At 46.8% G+C, this 16,220-nt stretch overlaps 1 protein-coding gene across 3 annotated transcripts in view; it reads left to right on the top strand.

The window, feature by feature from the left end:
• Pcp4l1 (Purkinje cell protein 4 like 1) overlaps positions 1-16,220 on the top strand; it is a 41,864-nt gene that overhangs the window by 18,144 nt on the left and 7,500 nt on the right. The window contains exon 1 of one of the 3 annotated variants that reach the window (XM_006990638.4): positions 1,979-2,226. The exons of 1 other annotated variant lie outside the window; for it this stretch is intronic. In XM_006990638.4, coding sequence (XP_006990700.1) covers positions 2,218-2,226 — 9 coding nt within the window. In that variant the 5' untranslated portion in view covers positions 1,979-2,217. Of the gene's footprint in view, positions 1-1,978; positions 2,227-2,652; positions 2,871-16,220 lie in introns of those variants that run through there. One more of the 3 variants, XM_042258579.2, reaches the window with a different exon arrangement.

Here is a 16,220-nt window from a genome sequence, read left to right as displayed (position 1 = left end):
CCAACAGTGGAGGAGTGTTCCCTTTGCTACACATCCTCTCCAACATTGACTGTCATTGGTGTTTTTGATCGTAGCCATTCTGACAGGTGTAAGGTGGTATTTCAGAGTCGTTTTGATTTGCATTTCTCTGATGATTAAGGATGTTGAGCATTTCTTTAAATGTCTTTCAGCCATTTGTGATTCTTGTTTTGTGAATTCTCTGTTTAGCTCTTTAGCCCATTTTTTAATTGGACTGTTCAGTAAAAATAAATCTTTTTAAAAATGAAATAACTGAGCTGGGCGGTGGTGGTGCATGCCTTTAATCCCAGCACTTAGGAGGCAGTGGCAGTCTCAAAAAAAAAAAAAAAAAAAAAAAGAAATAACTGAAAAAAAATCAGATCATTGTTTCCTATTATGTGATATAGTTAGCTTTTTTGGGAGTTTAGCTTTGTTTGTTTGTTTGTTTGTTTTTTGGTTTTTTTGAGACAGAGTTTCTCTGTATAGTTTTGGTGCCTGTCCTGGATCTCACTCTGTAGACCAGGCTGGCCTTGAACTCACAGAGATCCACCTGACTCTGCCTCCCAAGTGCTGGATCAAAGGCATGCACACCCCGCCCCCTCGGCCAAGAATGTTTTTAACACTAAAATTTATTTAGTGTATGTGTGAGTATATGCCATGTTGCCACGTGTGTGCGGTGTCTGTGGAGGCCAGAAGAGGGTTCCGGATACCCTGGAGCTGGAGTTACAGACAGCTGGGAGCTGTTACATATGGTTCTGGGAACTGTCCTCAGCTCCTCTGGAAGGTAAGCAAGTCAGCCATCTGCTGAGCCATCTTTCCAGCTCTTCCACTAAAACTTGAAGAAATTTTGTAGCTCATGAAATTTATATGAAATTCAAACTTCAATGGTCACAAATACATTTATGTCAGCCACAGCCAAACCTGGTTGCTGACGTAATTGTTTGTGCCTGTATTCAAGCATAATAGGAGCTGTCTCAGCAAAGAGGACATATGTCCCTTAAAGGCAAAACATTTATTAATTTGATTGTTACCTGGGACACTTGCTGACCCCTAGCCTAGAGGCTGAATTCTCATTAGAATATTTTCATAGCAGCTTAAGAATTGAGGTCTGCTTCACCTTTAGTGCTAGGCAACCCTTTTAGTGCTAATTAATTGTTCATTAGAAAGATTCCAGAGGAGTAGGCTGTATTGAGTAGGAGGAGCTAGCCTAGTTAGAACTTTAGTAACTGAGGTAACCAGATTCCTGTTAGAGACAGAATCAGAGGAACTCAGGTGGATCTTATTTCCAGGGGAAATGTGTAAGTACAGAAAGTCAAGATAGAGAAACAAAACAAAACAAAAACTATTTGAGGTCTTATTTGAACTTGGTTGTTGAGAAGAGACCAAACCACTGCAAGGTTGAGACAAGGGCAGTTAGAGTTTTAACAGGCCGTGACGGTATCAACCAAAGAATGTATCTGTGAAAGCTGAAAGTATCTAGGTTTGGCTGACTGAAACAGGAAGAGAATTTACAATGCCAACAAGTATCACAGGCATGAAAATGTAAAGAATTTCCTTGAAGGGATGGAAACCATATAGATTAAACAGAACTACATTAACTAAAGTTATCGGAAGGTTCATGCATTTACCTGTGCTCTGTTATTTTCTTCCTCCCTATTAATTCCCCCCCTAAAACAGGGGTTAGAGAGAGAGCACAAGGCTCAAGAGCATTTGCTCTTCTTCCACAGGACCAGAGTTCAGTTCCTCCGGATACCACTTGCTACTTCCCTCTCCTTCACCGCTTGCCTACTTCGTTTTCTGTCTTCTCATCCCCCGATGGTCTCCCCCTCCTTCCCGCTCTCTCTGTCTGTCTTACCCTAGTTTGGAAATGCAGCAGATTCCTGAGCCTGCCACCACTGGGTTCAAGGAGCTGTCAGTCTGCGGTAGGCAGAGTTTCTATTGGTTGGGCTGGAGGCGGGGACCCGAGCTCACTATAAAAGATGGGGCCGGTCAGGGCGCGCGGAGCTGCTGACAGGACCTGGTCAGAAGTGGTCCCCCGAGCAGAGCTTCAGCCCCAGCGCCCAGGGCAGCACGAAGCAGCGGCTCGAGGCACGCACTTTCTCCTCCGAGCCCGCTTAGGGCGCCCGCCCCGGAGCCCCCGCAACTCCCGGCCACGGTCCACGCATCCCCGGAGGACCCCTCGCCTCACCTGCGCTTGCCACGCCCCGTCCGGCCGCCGGGATGAGCGAGGTGAGCCGTGCCGCTCGCCCCCCCTTCTCCCGTGCTCTCGCTCCGGGCCAGGGCTGCGGCGGGGAGGAGGCTGCGGCTCCAGGTCCCCGGGAGGCGAGGTGTACTCTCTGGGTGGACGCCACTGCCCCTCTAGAATAGCCTCCGGCTCTCTGAAGCTACTGGAAAGGGGGTGTTTTTAGCCTGCCAACGGTAGATAGCGCTTTGGGGAGGGGGTGACTGGAATCAGCTGTAGGCAGGAACTGAGTTCTCGGGGGTGATAAGCTGTCTCTTGGGATGCTGGTCCTCCGCATCTATCTTGCTGCTCCGAGGTTACCATGGCTTTCCTTACTGCCCTCACTTAGGTTCTGCCCAGCCATCCCTAGCCTTGTCTTGTTCTCCATAGGCAGCAGCATCCCTGGCCACCTAACCCCCCGTTCAGGTGGCACTTTTCACTCATTCAGTGAGGAACGTTGCGGGTACCTGTCCTGCCTTCCGTGAGCACTGTGGTAGAAGCAAGTCCAAGCCCTGGGGAGATGGTCCCTTCCAGAGTAGACCTCCATCTTCAGTGCCTGTTACATGGAAGTCTTCGGACAGGTTCCCCGGTGTTCCCCGGAGCCAACCCAGTCCTTTAATTGGTTGACTCAGTTCAAAGAACACTGTCCATGGTAAGACTTTGAGAAGACATGTCCTATTGTGTGACTTAATTTGTGACACTCGGAGCACATCCTCATATTATGAGGCCAAGATCGTCGTTCTGAGATGATGTTGGTATGAACAGTAGCATCCCATGCTTTCCTTATGTGGCCCCTTTCCCAGTGAGCACGTCTTTGTGTTCAATCCGTTTCTCGGCATTCTGCCAGCCCCTTGTTCTGCTACTTACTAGCTCTGAGGCCTTAGGAGCATCGCGGAATTGGTCTGTGCTTCTGCTTTTTTTAATCTGGAAAACGAAGGTAATACTGATTGTTCTAAAAGACTAAATTATATGTGCAAAGTACTCTAAACACTACCTGGGTCTGAGTAGACATTCAATCTAGAGTCTGGGTTAGCTAGTGTGTGTGTGTGTGTGTGTGTGTGTGTGTGTGTGTGTGTGTGTGTGTGTGTGTGTTTCAAGTTAGTCGGTTACAGAAAACCAGCATAAGAATTTCCAAGGATCTCTTAGTGATGGAGCATTGGCCTCGCTTGAGTGAAGTTCTGGATTCAATCTCAAATACTGAGAGGAGAGAGAGAGGAGAGAGAAAAAGAGGCGGGGCAAAGAGAGAGATGTAGAAAGAGAGATGGGGAAGAGAGAGAGGCAGAGACACACACACACAGACACACACAGAGAGAAAGAGCCAGAGACAGAGACACACAGAGAGAGAGACAGAGAGAGAATTCCCTGGAGCCTGGCTCCCAGTTTAGATAGGAAAGATGGATATTTTCAGTAGTTCTGCTGACTCCTACCAAAAGTTATCACCTAGGGAGTCAATTAGTGCCAGCTGCTGTGTTTGTCCTGGTTGCCATGTCCACTGAGTTTATCCTGGAAAAGCCGGCGAGTCTGGTGGGCTGCAGAGGAAAGAAAGGAGCTTCCAGTACCTCAGCTGGTCGTGCCTGTGACCATGGCAATCTCGCAGAAAGAAAATAATAATAAAAACCAGAGGAGTGACTTTCTCTGTCATTTTTAGCTCTAACACGAGAAGAGAGGCTCTCTTTGCTCTCCCCCAACCAAGGTCTCAGGTTCAAACCACTCCCCCCCCCCCCACCATCGTGCTTCTAAATCTGACAATTTTAATCCAAGCCATCTCCCCTGGGAGTTTATCTGAAGGCTGTGCTGACATGATCTGTGGTTACTTTGTGCACATGGCCTCTGGGTAGGACAGTCAGTCAGAGGGCTTTGAAAGTGATATTTAGTGGAGTGATAATGCTGTTCGCACGGTAAGGAGAACAATCTGGTGTGTGCTTGGGGGACGTCAAATCGTGGGGCCACTCTAGACAGCAGCTGAATCTGACTAGCCTTAATTAGGGGCTCTGCAGAGTGAGAGTGGGATCCTTCAGGGGGGACTCTATGGGTAAGGCTGCCTGGCCTCCTAAGCTGTCAGAGAAAACTGGTTCTAGCTAGTAATTTAGCCATCCAAGCTGCCTCCTGATACAGAGCGGAGCCTTGCTTCAGGAACGATTATTTATAATATCCAGAGGCAGCCACCTGGGTGTACACAGAGACCAGCTGTTTCTAAACCACAGCCCCAAGGGGGGATCTCTTGTTTCCCCGAAGGCTAAGAACCAGTCTGTTTTCTTCCTCTTGTAAAAAACTATGATAAAAGCGGAAGTGTTGCCCAGAGTGCTGGAGCTCTAGGGAGACTTCAGATGGCTTCACTTCTCTCAGCCCGACCCGGTGGATCACTTCTTTCAAGTTGATGTGCCCAGGCCAGGAAAGCCCTGTGCCCGGAATCTTATGTAAGTTTCACCTTCTCCACCTGCTTATGTCCTGGCTTTGGAGCCACTGCACGGAATGAGAAGATTTGGGATGTCTTGAAGAGATTCACATTTCCACCTAGCAACGGGTAGAGGCGGGGGCCTCCTGGGCAGGGCAACTGAAAGTGTAGGGGTTCTCGTGGGGCTGCGGAGCAGGACTGCTAGCTCTGTTTTCCCTCGGTGGCTCCTCGCTGTCACTCAGTACTGCAGCAGAGCATCTCCCCGTGTCTACATGCTCCTGTGCAGAGGAGCTGCGTGCGGGGACTCGTCGCCAGCTTGTCTGTGTTCACAGCTGGAGGCAGGACTTGATTGCTGTGGAGCAGTCTGTCTCCTGGAGTCTAATAACTTTCCCCTCATTCCTGTGAAGCTTGGATGGAGGAAACACATTCTGTCCCCAGGGCTCTTCCCTATAATCCCCTTTCATGCAGTCCAGCTGGCTGCATAAAGCAGACCTGCAGAGAGGCTTTGCATGTTGCATTTCTCATCTGTGAGAAACTGAACTGGAAGAATCCTTCGGTCCAGCAGTCACTCTGCTGAAATGGGAGTCACGGATTACTGGTGACAGTCCTCACAGTTCCTCTCCTGAGTTTTAGCTGTCAGGGGACAGAACAAGGGGCAGATCATCTAGATCATTAGGCAAGAACTTAAAACTGCTCCTCTCTCCTTCATTGTTCTTTTGAGGTGTTCTTACCTAATGGAAACAGATATTTCTCTTTTGGGATTGCTTCCCATCCCACCCCCCGGCCGTACATCTGTCTTTGTCTGCAGCCTTCCTTCCCCACAGAGGACATTCATTCAGAGTGACAGAGTTCTATTAATTCTTCTATGAACCCGTTGTTAGGGAACTTGCCATTCAAGTTTCTCTCTCTCCCCCTCCTCATTAATGGTTTATTATTATCATGGTTAAGTGGGACATACAACATAGGACTGACTACTTATTACTGGAACGTCTTCTATCTCTGGAAATCTGCATTTCAAAACAGGGAAACCAGAATTTGGTTCCCAACTTTGTTCATCCTTTTTTTTTTTTTTTTTTTTTTTTCTCACCCATTTAGGTTGTTGGCTTTAGCTGCTTGAATAAGAATTTCTGGTTTGTAAGAAGTTGATGGTTTTGTCATCTTGTGATGGGGGGAGGGGTGTAAAGATGACTCATTCTTCCAAATAGCAGCCACAATCAGTAATCTCACGGAATGTCAAGTTTCTGTGGGGAAGGTGACCACAGGGAGTGTGGTGGGTGAGTCTGATGCACCTTTCCTGCCTGTTTGTGGAGGGGAACGACTAGTGGACAGGATTGTAATCCTGCTTAAAGGGAAGAAGAAAAACCAACAGCTTTCATTTCAAAGTGTTGATTCTGTGAATGCTTACCGCTTTTTTATGTTCTACTTCTCTAAATTTCCAAGCTATTTTTTCATAAATCTGGTTCATCATAGAAAAAATAAAGTTTGTTTTGCAAAAATTCTTCACGGTATAAAGTCGGGTATAGCTTTTACCAGGATAACACCAACGTGAACTATCAAGACATTTTAGTGATAGAGTTTTATATTTGCTGGCGAGCTCTAAAGATCATCTGGTCCAATCTGATTTTACAGATGAAGAACCTGAGCCCCACATCTTATCTGAGTTTGTATAGTACTAAAAGACTAAGGCACAGTACTGCTGCTGTCTGTCCAGATGGATTCTCTTCAGGACTCTTTGAACTTGTCACTCTATTGAATACAGAGGAATCTCACTCACAGGCAGATTTTTTTTTTTTTTTTTTAATTATAGTACTGGAGATTGAGCCCAGAGCAAATACTTTATTATTAAGCCATCTTTTCCCTTTGAGTTTTTATTTGTAATTAATTAATTTATTTGTGGAGACATATACTTGTACCTTGACCTCCTTGTGTTACAACCTTTACCTTCCAAATGGTAAGATTACAGGCGTTCACCACTATCCCTGGCTCTTTTAAATGTTATTTTGAGACAGGTTCAGATTAAGTTGCCCATACTTGCCTTGGACTTGCAATTCTCCTACTTTTATTACCCCCTTCCCTCGGTGTCTGATGCAGGATCCCACTACGTAGCTCAGGCTGGTCTGGAACTTTCTATCCCCTTTGACTCCCAAATATTGAGATGGCAGATATGTGTCAATATGCCCATCTGTAGCGTTTTCTCTCCCTGAGACAAGGTCTACTATAGCCCAGGCTGGCCTCAAATTCACTGTGTGAGCAAGGATGACCTTGAACTTCTGATCCTCCTGCCTCTACCTCACTAGTACTGGAATTATAAGGATGTACCACTATGCCAGTTGGTTTTTTTTGTTGTTGTTGTTTTGTTTTGTTTTGTTTTTGAGACAGGGTTTCTCTATATAGTTTTGGTGCCTGTCCTGGATCTCACTTTGTAGACCAGGCTGACCTTGAACTCACAGAGGTCCTCCTGCCTCTGCCTCCCAAGTGCTACGATCAAAGGTGTGCATTACCACCGCCAGGCTTAATTTCTTCTTTCTCTCTTTTTTCACTGTTCTATTGCAATTTTTATAAGAGAAAAACATTTAATTGAGGTCTCACAGTTTCAGAGGTTTAGTCCATTATCATCATGGCAGAGAGCATGGTGGCATGCAGGCAGATTAGAGCAGTAACTAAGAGCTAAATCCTGATCCATAGAGAGACAGAGACAGAGACAGGGACAGAGAGCACACCTTGCTGACTTTTTGAAACCTCAAAGCCCACCCCTAGTGACAATCTTCTTCCAACAAGGCCACACCCCCGATCCTTCTCAGATAGTGCCACTTTCTGGGGGAGGCTTTCTTTTCCTAGGTTCTTAGTTTTTCCATCATTGTGGAGCATCAAGGATGAGAAGGAGAATTTTTCTTTCTGATAGTGTACTACTATAATAGCAGCTCTCTTAATTTTCTCTTTCTTTTGACGATGGGCATTTTTCCTATTAGATAAGCACACTGCCACTGAACTATAACTACACCCCTGTCAATTCTATTTGCCTTGGAGGATCCGGTGTGGGAAAGCTCATATCCATGTAAAGTTGGCATATCTGACAACTAAATAAGCTCTGGATGTTTAGTTTTCCTTCATTTGATAAATTGGCTTCCAAGCAAGCAGTACACAGGCTTTGGGAGGAGAAAGGCAGGACAGGGGGCAAAGAATTATTAACTGGGATGGTAAGTGATGAACACTTCTTGGGATTCCAGGATGCCATGTGCATACCTGATCCTCAAAATGGCTTGAATAAGCTGCAAGAATGAGCTAAGGATGGAGGTAATGGGGAGATTGCCGAGTTAGTAAAGTGTTTGCCTATGACCCAAATTTCATCCCCAAAACCAGCATGAGAAAAAAATCCAAAAACAAAAAACAAAACAAAACAACAACAACAAAAACCCAGCAACAGCTTGTGCAGTGGTGTGCACTTGTAATCTCAGTATTGAGAAGGCAGACATAAGTGGATCCCTGAGCCTTGCTGGCCAGTCAGCTCAGCTTGAGGCCAGTGGGAGATCCTGTCTCAAAAAAGTAGGTGGGCAGCTCCTGAAGAATGATGTTTGAGGTTGTGCTCCCACTACCACATGCACAGACTCACATGTATACACATACCTACCACATGCATAATACACACACACACACACACACACACACACACACACACACACTGTAAGCTAAATCAGAAGCTCATTCATAAATACTTGGTGATGGTACACATCTGTAATCCCAGTATCCAGGAGGAAGGAAGTAGGAGGATGATGAGTTTGAAGCTCCCTGGGCTGTGTAGCCAGTTCAAGGCCAGTCTCAGGTATGAAGGGAGATCCTGCATCAAAAAATAAATGACTAAACAAGCAAAGGCTAAGGCTGTCGCTCAGGTGGTAGATTGCTTGCCTAGCATGGACAAAACCCTTAGTTTGCTCCCCAGTTCCACATAAAACAGGATCCTGTAATCCTGGCACTCAGGAGTTAGAGGCGGGGGGATCAGAAGGTGGAAGAGGGCCTCCCCAGGCAGTGAGTTCGAGGCCTGGCTGTGTTACATGAGAGTTAATGGAGAGGGAGGGAGACTATGAGGAAGCATGAGAAAGAGGAAACAAATAAAACATCCAGCGCCCCTCCTCCCTTTTTGCACAAAGTCTGCATTTCTTCAAAGTGTCCTTAAATAAATGCCCAGGAGCCTAGACTTTATGGTTAGGTGTGGTGGTGTGTACCTGTAATCCTAGTACTCAGGGGACGATAGCAAGAAGACCAGGAGTTCAGTGTATGTAGAGCTCAAAACTAGCCTGAGCTACACTGAGAGCCTGTCTCAAAACACTGAAACAATATAACACCCTAAAACAGCAACAAAAAAGCCAAACAATGAACTCAGACCTTCTCACGGATCAGGCTTACCCAAGCCTAGCTTGCTTCCTCCCTCTCTCCTTCCCTCCCTCCCTGCACTGATAGCCCAGGCTGGCCTAGAGCTCACTGACTCAGGCTCGCCTCAAACTCAGAGATCCTCCTGGCTCAGCCTCCTGACTACTGATGTTACAGGGGTGAGCGACCATAGGGGTGAGCTACCCTCATCAACTCTGAAGCTTGACTTCTGCTTCCCACTGGGTGACTCCTGAAGGCTCTCTCACCTGGTCCCCAACCTCCACCCAGGGGAAAGAGGTGCCATTTACCATTCTATTGTGCCCAGTGCTGCCTCCCTCCCACACAAAGCCCTCCAGCTGAGTGTTTGCTTTGTAGGCTGTGGGGGGATTAATACGTTTATTTTAGAACGTTAGCGCCATGGGTGGGATGCACATTGAAGATTATAGTAATAAATGAAGTTTGGGCTTTACTCTCTCTCTCTCCCCATCCCCTGCTCCTCAGTATGGGGTAAAGGCACAGCTCCAAGCTGTGTGCAGAGTGCCACAAATAACCACTCATTAAACTGTGGCAGCCCGGGCTGGGAGGAATGGGCAGGGGCTGTTGACTCACTGCATACCATGAGCTGGCATGGGCAAGGAATTCTGCCCCTGAATCTAGTGGGGGGTACTGCTATTCCAGGGAACAGTGGGGTGGCTAAGAGGAGAGGGGCAAACCAGGGAACTATTCCAGGAAACAGGGTGGGGTGTCTGAGGGGAGAGGGGCCAAGCCAGGGGACTGGGGCTGTTTAGGGTCTCGTCTCGAGGTAACGGGCATCTGAAATGTCAGGCTTCTGGTCTATATTTTCTGGATCAGGAGAGGAATGTGCATCTGAAGAAATGAGAGTAAAGGTTCCTGGTTCTTTTTCTGTTGTTACCTTGAGGGTGACCTTGAGCAAGTCTTTCTGAAGCTGGGAGGACTGCAGCTGGTAGCTGAGCTGAAAGAGTTGAAACAGTTCCAACAGTCCTCCAAAAACAGCAGTCCAGGGTCGTGCAGGGGCACGGGATTCCAGAGGCTTCTGGAAGGGTCTTTAGCAGTGACTTTCATTTAATGCTGGGGGAGAACACTTCAGCATTCATAGAAACACCCCCATGGAGGGTTTCACCACCTGGAAAAATATCCACTAACTCGTGTCCCCCTTTAAAATATCCACTAATTTGTGTTCCCCTTACTTGCTGAAAGTGGAGTGTATGAAGTCTCAGATTCATGATAATACAAAGACAAAAGGTGGGGCTCTTTTGAAGCCCATAATTTAGATTTTTTTTTTGGCTTCAAGGTCTTTTTAGGTTCTCTGCCCTGGTCTACAGAGACAGAACTGTGGGTATCTGTGGCTGTTCACTGAAGCTCTGGGATTGCAGCAGCACCAAAATTTGTATTTTCATCTGCACAGCACCCAAGTCATGTCCTGCAGATGCAGGATGCAGTTGGCCTAGGTACAATGAAATGATCCTCGCTTCTGATGATTGCTGCCATTAACCATCTGCGATCCCTCTTTAAAGTGCCCTGGAGTGTGAAGAGTATGGAGGAAGCCTAATACTTTACCCTTCCCAAAACTGCTTTTACTTGCTGCTTGGAAAAGGGTGGAGGGCTACACTGTCTTCCTCTTCTGGTGAGGATGGTTGCTGTGGTAACACCACTAAAGGGGAAAGTGACAAAGGAAGAAAAGAAACGGGAGGGGGCAGGGTGAGCTGGTCCTGTGTAACACTGAGTTCTGGGGTACCTGCTCCCCGTAGTGGCAGCCGAGCTGCGGTTACATGGACTGTCCTTAGGTGCTTTGCCAAGACAGTGCTGAGTCATACAATTATTTTTGGATTTTGTTTTTCTTTTTCTTTTTGTGCTTTATTTCTTTTATTTTCTTTTTTCTTTTCTTTTCTTTTCTTTTCTTTTCAAAAGACATAGTTTCGAGCGGGGCGATGGTGGCGCATGCCTTTGAGCCCAGCACTCAGGAGGCAGAGCCAGGTGGATCTCTGTGAGTTCAAAGCCAGCCTGGTTTACAGAGCGAGATCCAGGACAGGCACCAAAACTACACAGAGAAACCATGTCTCAAAAAAAAAAAAAAAAAAAAAAGACAGGGTTTCATTATATAGCCCATGTTGGCTTTGAACTCATGATCTTCTTAACTCAGCCTCCCCAGAGCTGAGATTATAGGCATGCTGTACCATGATTAGACACAATTATCTTTGGTTTTTTGTTTTGTTTTGTTTTTGTTCTTGTTTTTTTTTTTTTTTTTAAATTTCCGTGTGTGTGTGTGTGTGTGTGTGTGTGTCCCAGGAATTGGCAGCCAGTGCTCTTTTTTTCTTTTTCTTTTTCTTTCTTCCCCTTCCTCTTCCTTTTCCTCTTCCTCCTCCTCCTCCTCTTCTTCTTCAAGAAGGGTCGCTCTATTATGTAGCTCTAATTGTCCTGGAACTCACTATGTAGACCAGGCTGGCCTCGAACTCACAGAGATATGCCTAACTCTGCCTCCTGAAAGCTGAGATTAAAAGCATGCTCCGAGGCACCTGGCTGCAGCAATACTCCTAACCACTGAGCAATCTCTCCAGCCTCCCCCACCCCCTTTAAGACTGATTTTCATATGTGTAGAAGGGTTTTGCTTGCGTGTATGCGAGTGAACCTTGAGCTTGCCTGGTGCCTGAGGAAGCCAGGAGGCACTCGATCTGAGTTACAGATGGTTGTGAGCCCGCATGTGGGTTCTGGGAGCTGAAATTGGTCCTCTGCTCCAGCAGCAAGTGCTCCTAACCCCTGAGTCATCTTTCTAGCGCTAATAAAACATTTTTTTTTTTTAAAAAAAATTGTTTTAAAACCTGTTCTGTGGTGAATGATGCCTGTAATTCCAGCACTTAAAAGGTTAAGGAGGATTGCCATGAGCCTGATATAAGCCAGGGCCACATAGTGAATTCTAGGTCAGCCCAAGCTACACAGTGTAAGGCCATATTTTTAAAAAATCAACAAACCCCAAACCAAACAACAAAAAAGTTTCTGAATACAAGTTCTTTATCAGATATGTGATTTGTAAATATTTTCTTTCTGCCTGTAGCTTGTCCCTCTTTTCTCTTAGGAAAAATTCAGTTTATAATGTTTTTCTATGAGTTTTGCTTTTGGTGTATCTAAGAAATTTTTTTTGTATCCTAAAGTTGCAAGAACTTCCCACTGTGCTTGTCTAAAAATTTACACTTAATTGTAGCTGCTGCTGTCTTAATTGAGGCAAGATTTCTTTCTCTCTTTTTGGTTTTTCAAGACAGAATTTCTCTATGGAACAGCCCTGGCTGTCCTAGAACTCATCCTGTAGACCAGGCTGGACTCAAATTCTCAGAGATCTGCCTGCCTCTTCCTCCTGTGTGCCGGGATAAAGGGCTTGCGCCACCATGGTCAGCTTTGGGACAAGATTTCTATGTAATGCTGGAAGGCCGGCAGTGCTGTGTAGACCAAGCTGATCTCAAACTTGCATCAGACTTCCTGCCTCTGCCTTCACCGTTTAGGTTTTGTGTCTATTTGTAGTTACTTTCTGTAAGGTACAAGGTGTAGTTTGGGGTGGGCTTCTTTTGTTTGGCTTTGCCAATGACTGTCCAATTGCTCCCTTACTCGTTGTTGAAAAGAAGATCCCTCCTCTCCTTCCTGCCCCAGAGTCTCCCCTTCTGCTTTCATGTCCCATGTATTCCATCATTTTCTCCTCTTTCTTAAGATCTCTTGGTCCCCTTTCTATTTTCGTCTTGCTCATGTGCCCAAGACACCCACCCCCTCCCACCTAGAGTCTGCAGATGAGAGAAAACCTGCTATTTGTCTTTCTGAGTCTGGTTTATTTCTCTTACCGTAATGACCTTCCCTATCCTTTTCATATTATTTGTTCCTCAGACCGTGGTCCCAGGCCCGCCCTGCTTCTTTTCATTCTAACGGTACTCGGAAAAGGAATTCACATCAAAGGGGGGGGGCAGGCAGAGAGAAAGGGGGAGCAGGCAGAGAGGAAAGGGGGGGCAGGCAGAGAGGAAAGGGGGGGCAGGCAGAGAGAAAAGGGGGGGTGTTTATGTTTGAGAGAAAAAGGGGCCGATTGTCCTGATTCCTAGAAAACAGAGTGGGGATGAGACTGGGAGCTCAGATAGGCCAGGACCTCACCTGGATGCTGATGCAAGTTCTGGGAAGGTGGAGACCGACAAGTATAGGATGTTTTCCTGTACAGCGACTGGAAGAACTGAAAAGGGTAGACAAATTTTTTTTGGAGGGAAATACTGGAGAAAGAAAAGGGTCCCGATCTGCATCTTAAAGCCTAAAGAAAAACGTTCTCTAACCCAGCAGGCCTTTCGTCTTACCCCACCCCACCCCACCCCATGGGAAGGGTAGAGTCCACGACTTTGAGCTGCAGAGAAAACAAAAGAATACTCATGGGGAATTGGCACCTCCTGCCAAGATGATGGAATGGAACATTGTTGGAATACATCGGGCCCAGAGGAGAGAGTAGAGGGAAGGAGCACAAGAAGAAGGTAGGCAAGGAAAGAAACTAAGGCTCTCTAGGGAAAGCGAGAGTCGATGGGCTTCCCAGTTGCTAATTAGTGTTTGGTACTGAGAAGTGTGAAACAATTAGTCCTGTGTGGGCAATGACACCGAGCTGAACCCAGCTCCACGCTCGCGAGGACTGGAGTAATAGTTTTGGATGTAAGCAAGGGAGTCATTCGCTATGGGAAAGAGTGGGATGATCTTGCACATGTAATTCTCAGACTCTGAAGGGCCAGGATCTGGCCCTGTGAGCGAAGACTGTGACTAGTCCCGGGAGATCGGGTTGGTGTGGCAGGAGGCCCACAGAGCAAGCATCGGGAAGCAAGGCGGATGGATGGTCAGATCAACAAGCAGAGGAGGAATCGGAGTGAGTGCGCATGGTCCGGGATGAAGTCCTCACAGAGCATGTGAGATTGCGCCAGATGAGCAGGCAGGTCCCAGCTCCCCAGGGCTCCCTGGGGAGTACATGTGAAGAAGGTGTTTTGGATGTGGATTGAGAAGCTAGACTTTGGATTCCACTGCTTAACTGCGGGCGTAGAATTAAATCACCATTCCTGAGATCTTCCATCCTACCTGGGGATTGCTGTGCTCTATGGGGTGACTTGCAGAGCCAAGGCCTTCACATTAGAGTTCTCCCGTAAGTGCATGTGGGTGAATGTGAGTGCATGTGTGTGCACACACATGCACACTTTAGTTGTCGAACTAGATACCATATAACATAATGTTCAAGGGCCTGGACTCTAGCTGGGCAGTGGTGGCACACACCTTGAATCCAAGCACTCGGGGAGGCAGAGGCAGGTGGATCTCTGTGAGTTCGAGGCCAGCCTGGTCTACAAAGCGAGTTCTAGGACAGTCAGAGCTGTTACCCAGAGAAACCCCAACTCAAAAAACAAAGAACAAACAAACAAAAGAGAGCCTGGACTTTAAGGTTAGACTGCCTTTCTGGCTTTAAATTATGATCTTGTGACTTAACTCTATAACCTTAGGCCAAAAAATTAACCACTCTTGACCTCATTTCCTGGTTTAAAAAATGAGAATAACAATACCTATTTTATGGAGCTATTAGAGTAACTCAGCATGTTAGTGTTTTTAATGTGCATACAAAAGTAACAGATTAGCAGTATTATTTATGTGATAATAAATAACAAGGTAAGGTAACATTCCCAAGTCCTTGATTTCTGTCAGCTCTCCTAGTTGGATTCTGTAAGGAGAAGAAAGGCTTTGCTGGACCACTTTACCATTGCTATTTCTGACCTGATAGCAGGAGAATACCACCTGAGAGGTTTGTGAACCACACGTGCCTCGAATGAGTGGCTAAGAAGAGGCTGAGACACGCAGATCTGTTATAGCTCTTAACATTTGGAGATACGAGTGTTTGTAAGAGGTTTTCTTAAAGAGCACCAGATGAACTTGAAATATGGATGGTCTGATGCCTGTCTATACATGTGCCAGACCACCCTGATTCTTCTGAAATTGACGACCTTCAAGGAAACAACCCAGAGCATTTGAAGCAGAGGACAGGGACCAGTGAGCCACTGAGTATGGTACAGAGGGGACAGTCCAACTGTCCCCACCCCCAACAAGTCACGAACAGCTAAATCCAGAAATGCAGTGCCCACAGTGGCTATTTTGAGAACTGGCTAGCAAGATTGGAGAGGCAGGAGAAGAACCTCTAGCACTTTTCAACGGAGGGTGTGAGGGAGAGTTCACGGGGTGTTGTGAGCAGCGGGGGCCTTACAGTACTCCCTTCTGGCCTCTCCAGTGGAAACTCTTGATCTTAGGTTATGACCTTTCATAAATATAACTCAGATGGAGCTGGGAACCCCTGGGGAGCCAGATCACAGCCACTGCTCTATTTCGAGGCCAGGGCAGGCTCAGGAAAGAGGGAAGCTGGCAACAGCAGAGGAACGTGGCAGCCTGTGTGCTTCAGCCCCGACACACATCTCGCTTAGAGAATTTGGCTCAAGATCAGCTGACCTGAGAAGGAAGCAGCCTGTGTTAGTTATTTTCCCATTGCTGTGATAAAACACCGTGACCAAGGCAGCTTACAGAAGAGAGTTTTATTTGGGCGTACGGTCTCAGAGGGTCAGAGTCTGTGACGGTGGAGTGGAGGCAGCAGGTGTTAGGAACTGGATGCTGAGAGCAGAGGCTCGGGGCTCCCATTTTAAATCAGAGAGAATAAACTAGAAAATGGTGTTAAATCTTTAAATGCTCAAACTCAGCCTGCTCCCAGAAACACACTCCCCTCAACGAGGCCACACTTCATGAGTCTCCCCCAGACAGACAGCGCCACCATCTGGGGACTTGTGTGGTTTGAGAATGGAATAAGAGCCCAGAGGCTCTTATGTTTGATACTTGGCTCCAAATGGTGGAACTGTTTGGAAAGGACTAGGAGGTGTGGCCTGGAGGAGGTTTGCCACTGGGGATGGCGGCGCTGAGGTTTCAAAAGACTTAGCCATCCCCAGTGTCTCTGCCTCCTGCTTGCGATTTGGTTTGGGATGTGAGCTCTCAGCTGTTCCTGCTGCCATGGCTTCACCATGCCACCACGGACTCCAATGCTTGGGAACGATGAGCCCTATTAAAGGCTTCCTTTTATAACTTGCCTTAGTCAGAGTCTTATAGCAGCAACAAAAAAGTAACTAATACAGTGTCATCGTTAGGCTTCCCACTGCCGTGTGATAAAGCACTGCCTTGGTTAGGGTTTCTATTGCGGTGAAGAAA

Source organism: Peromyscus maniculatus, chromosome 11 (genome assembly GCF_049852395.1).
Source record: "Peromyscus maniculatus bairdii isolate BWxNUB_F1_BW_parent chromosome 11, HU_Pman_BW_mat_3.1, whole genome shotgun sequence".
In the NCBI taxonomy this organism is placed as follows: domain Eukaryota; kingdom Metazoa; phylum Chordata; class Mammalia; order Rodentia; family Cricetidae; genus Peromyscus; species Peromyscus maniculatus.
Note: the sequence above shows the minus strand (reverse complement) of the source record. Positions and strands in the feature narration are given on the sequence as shown.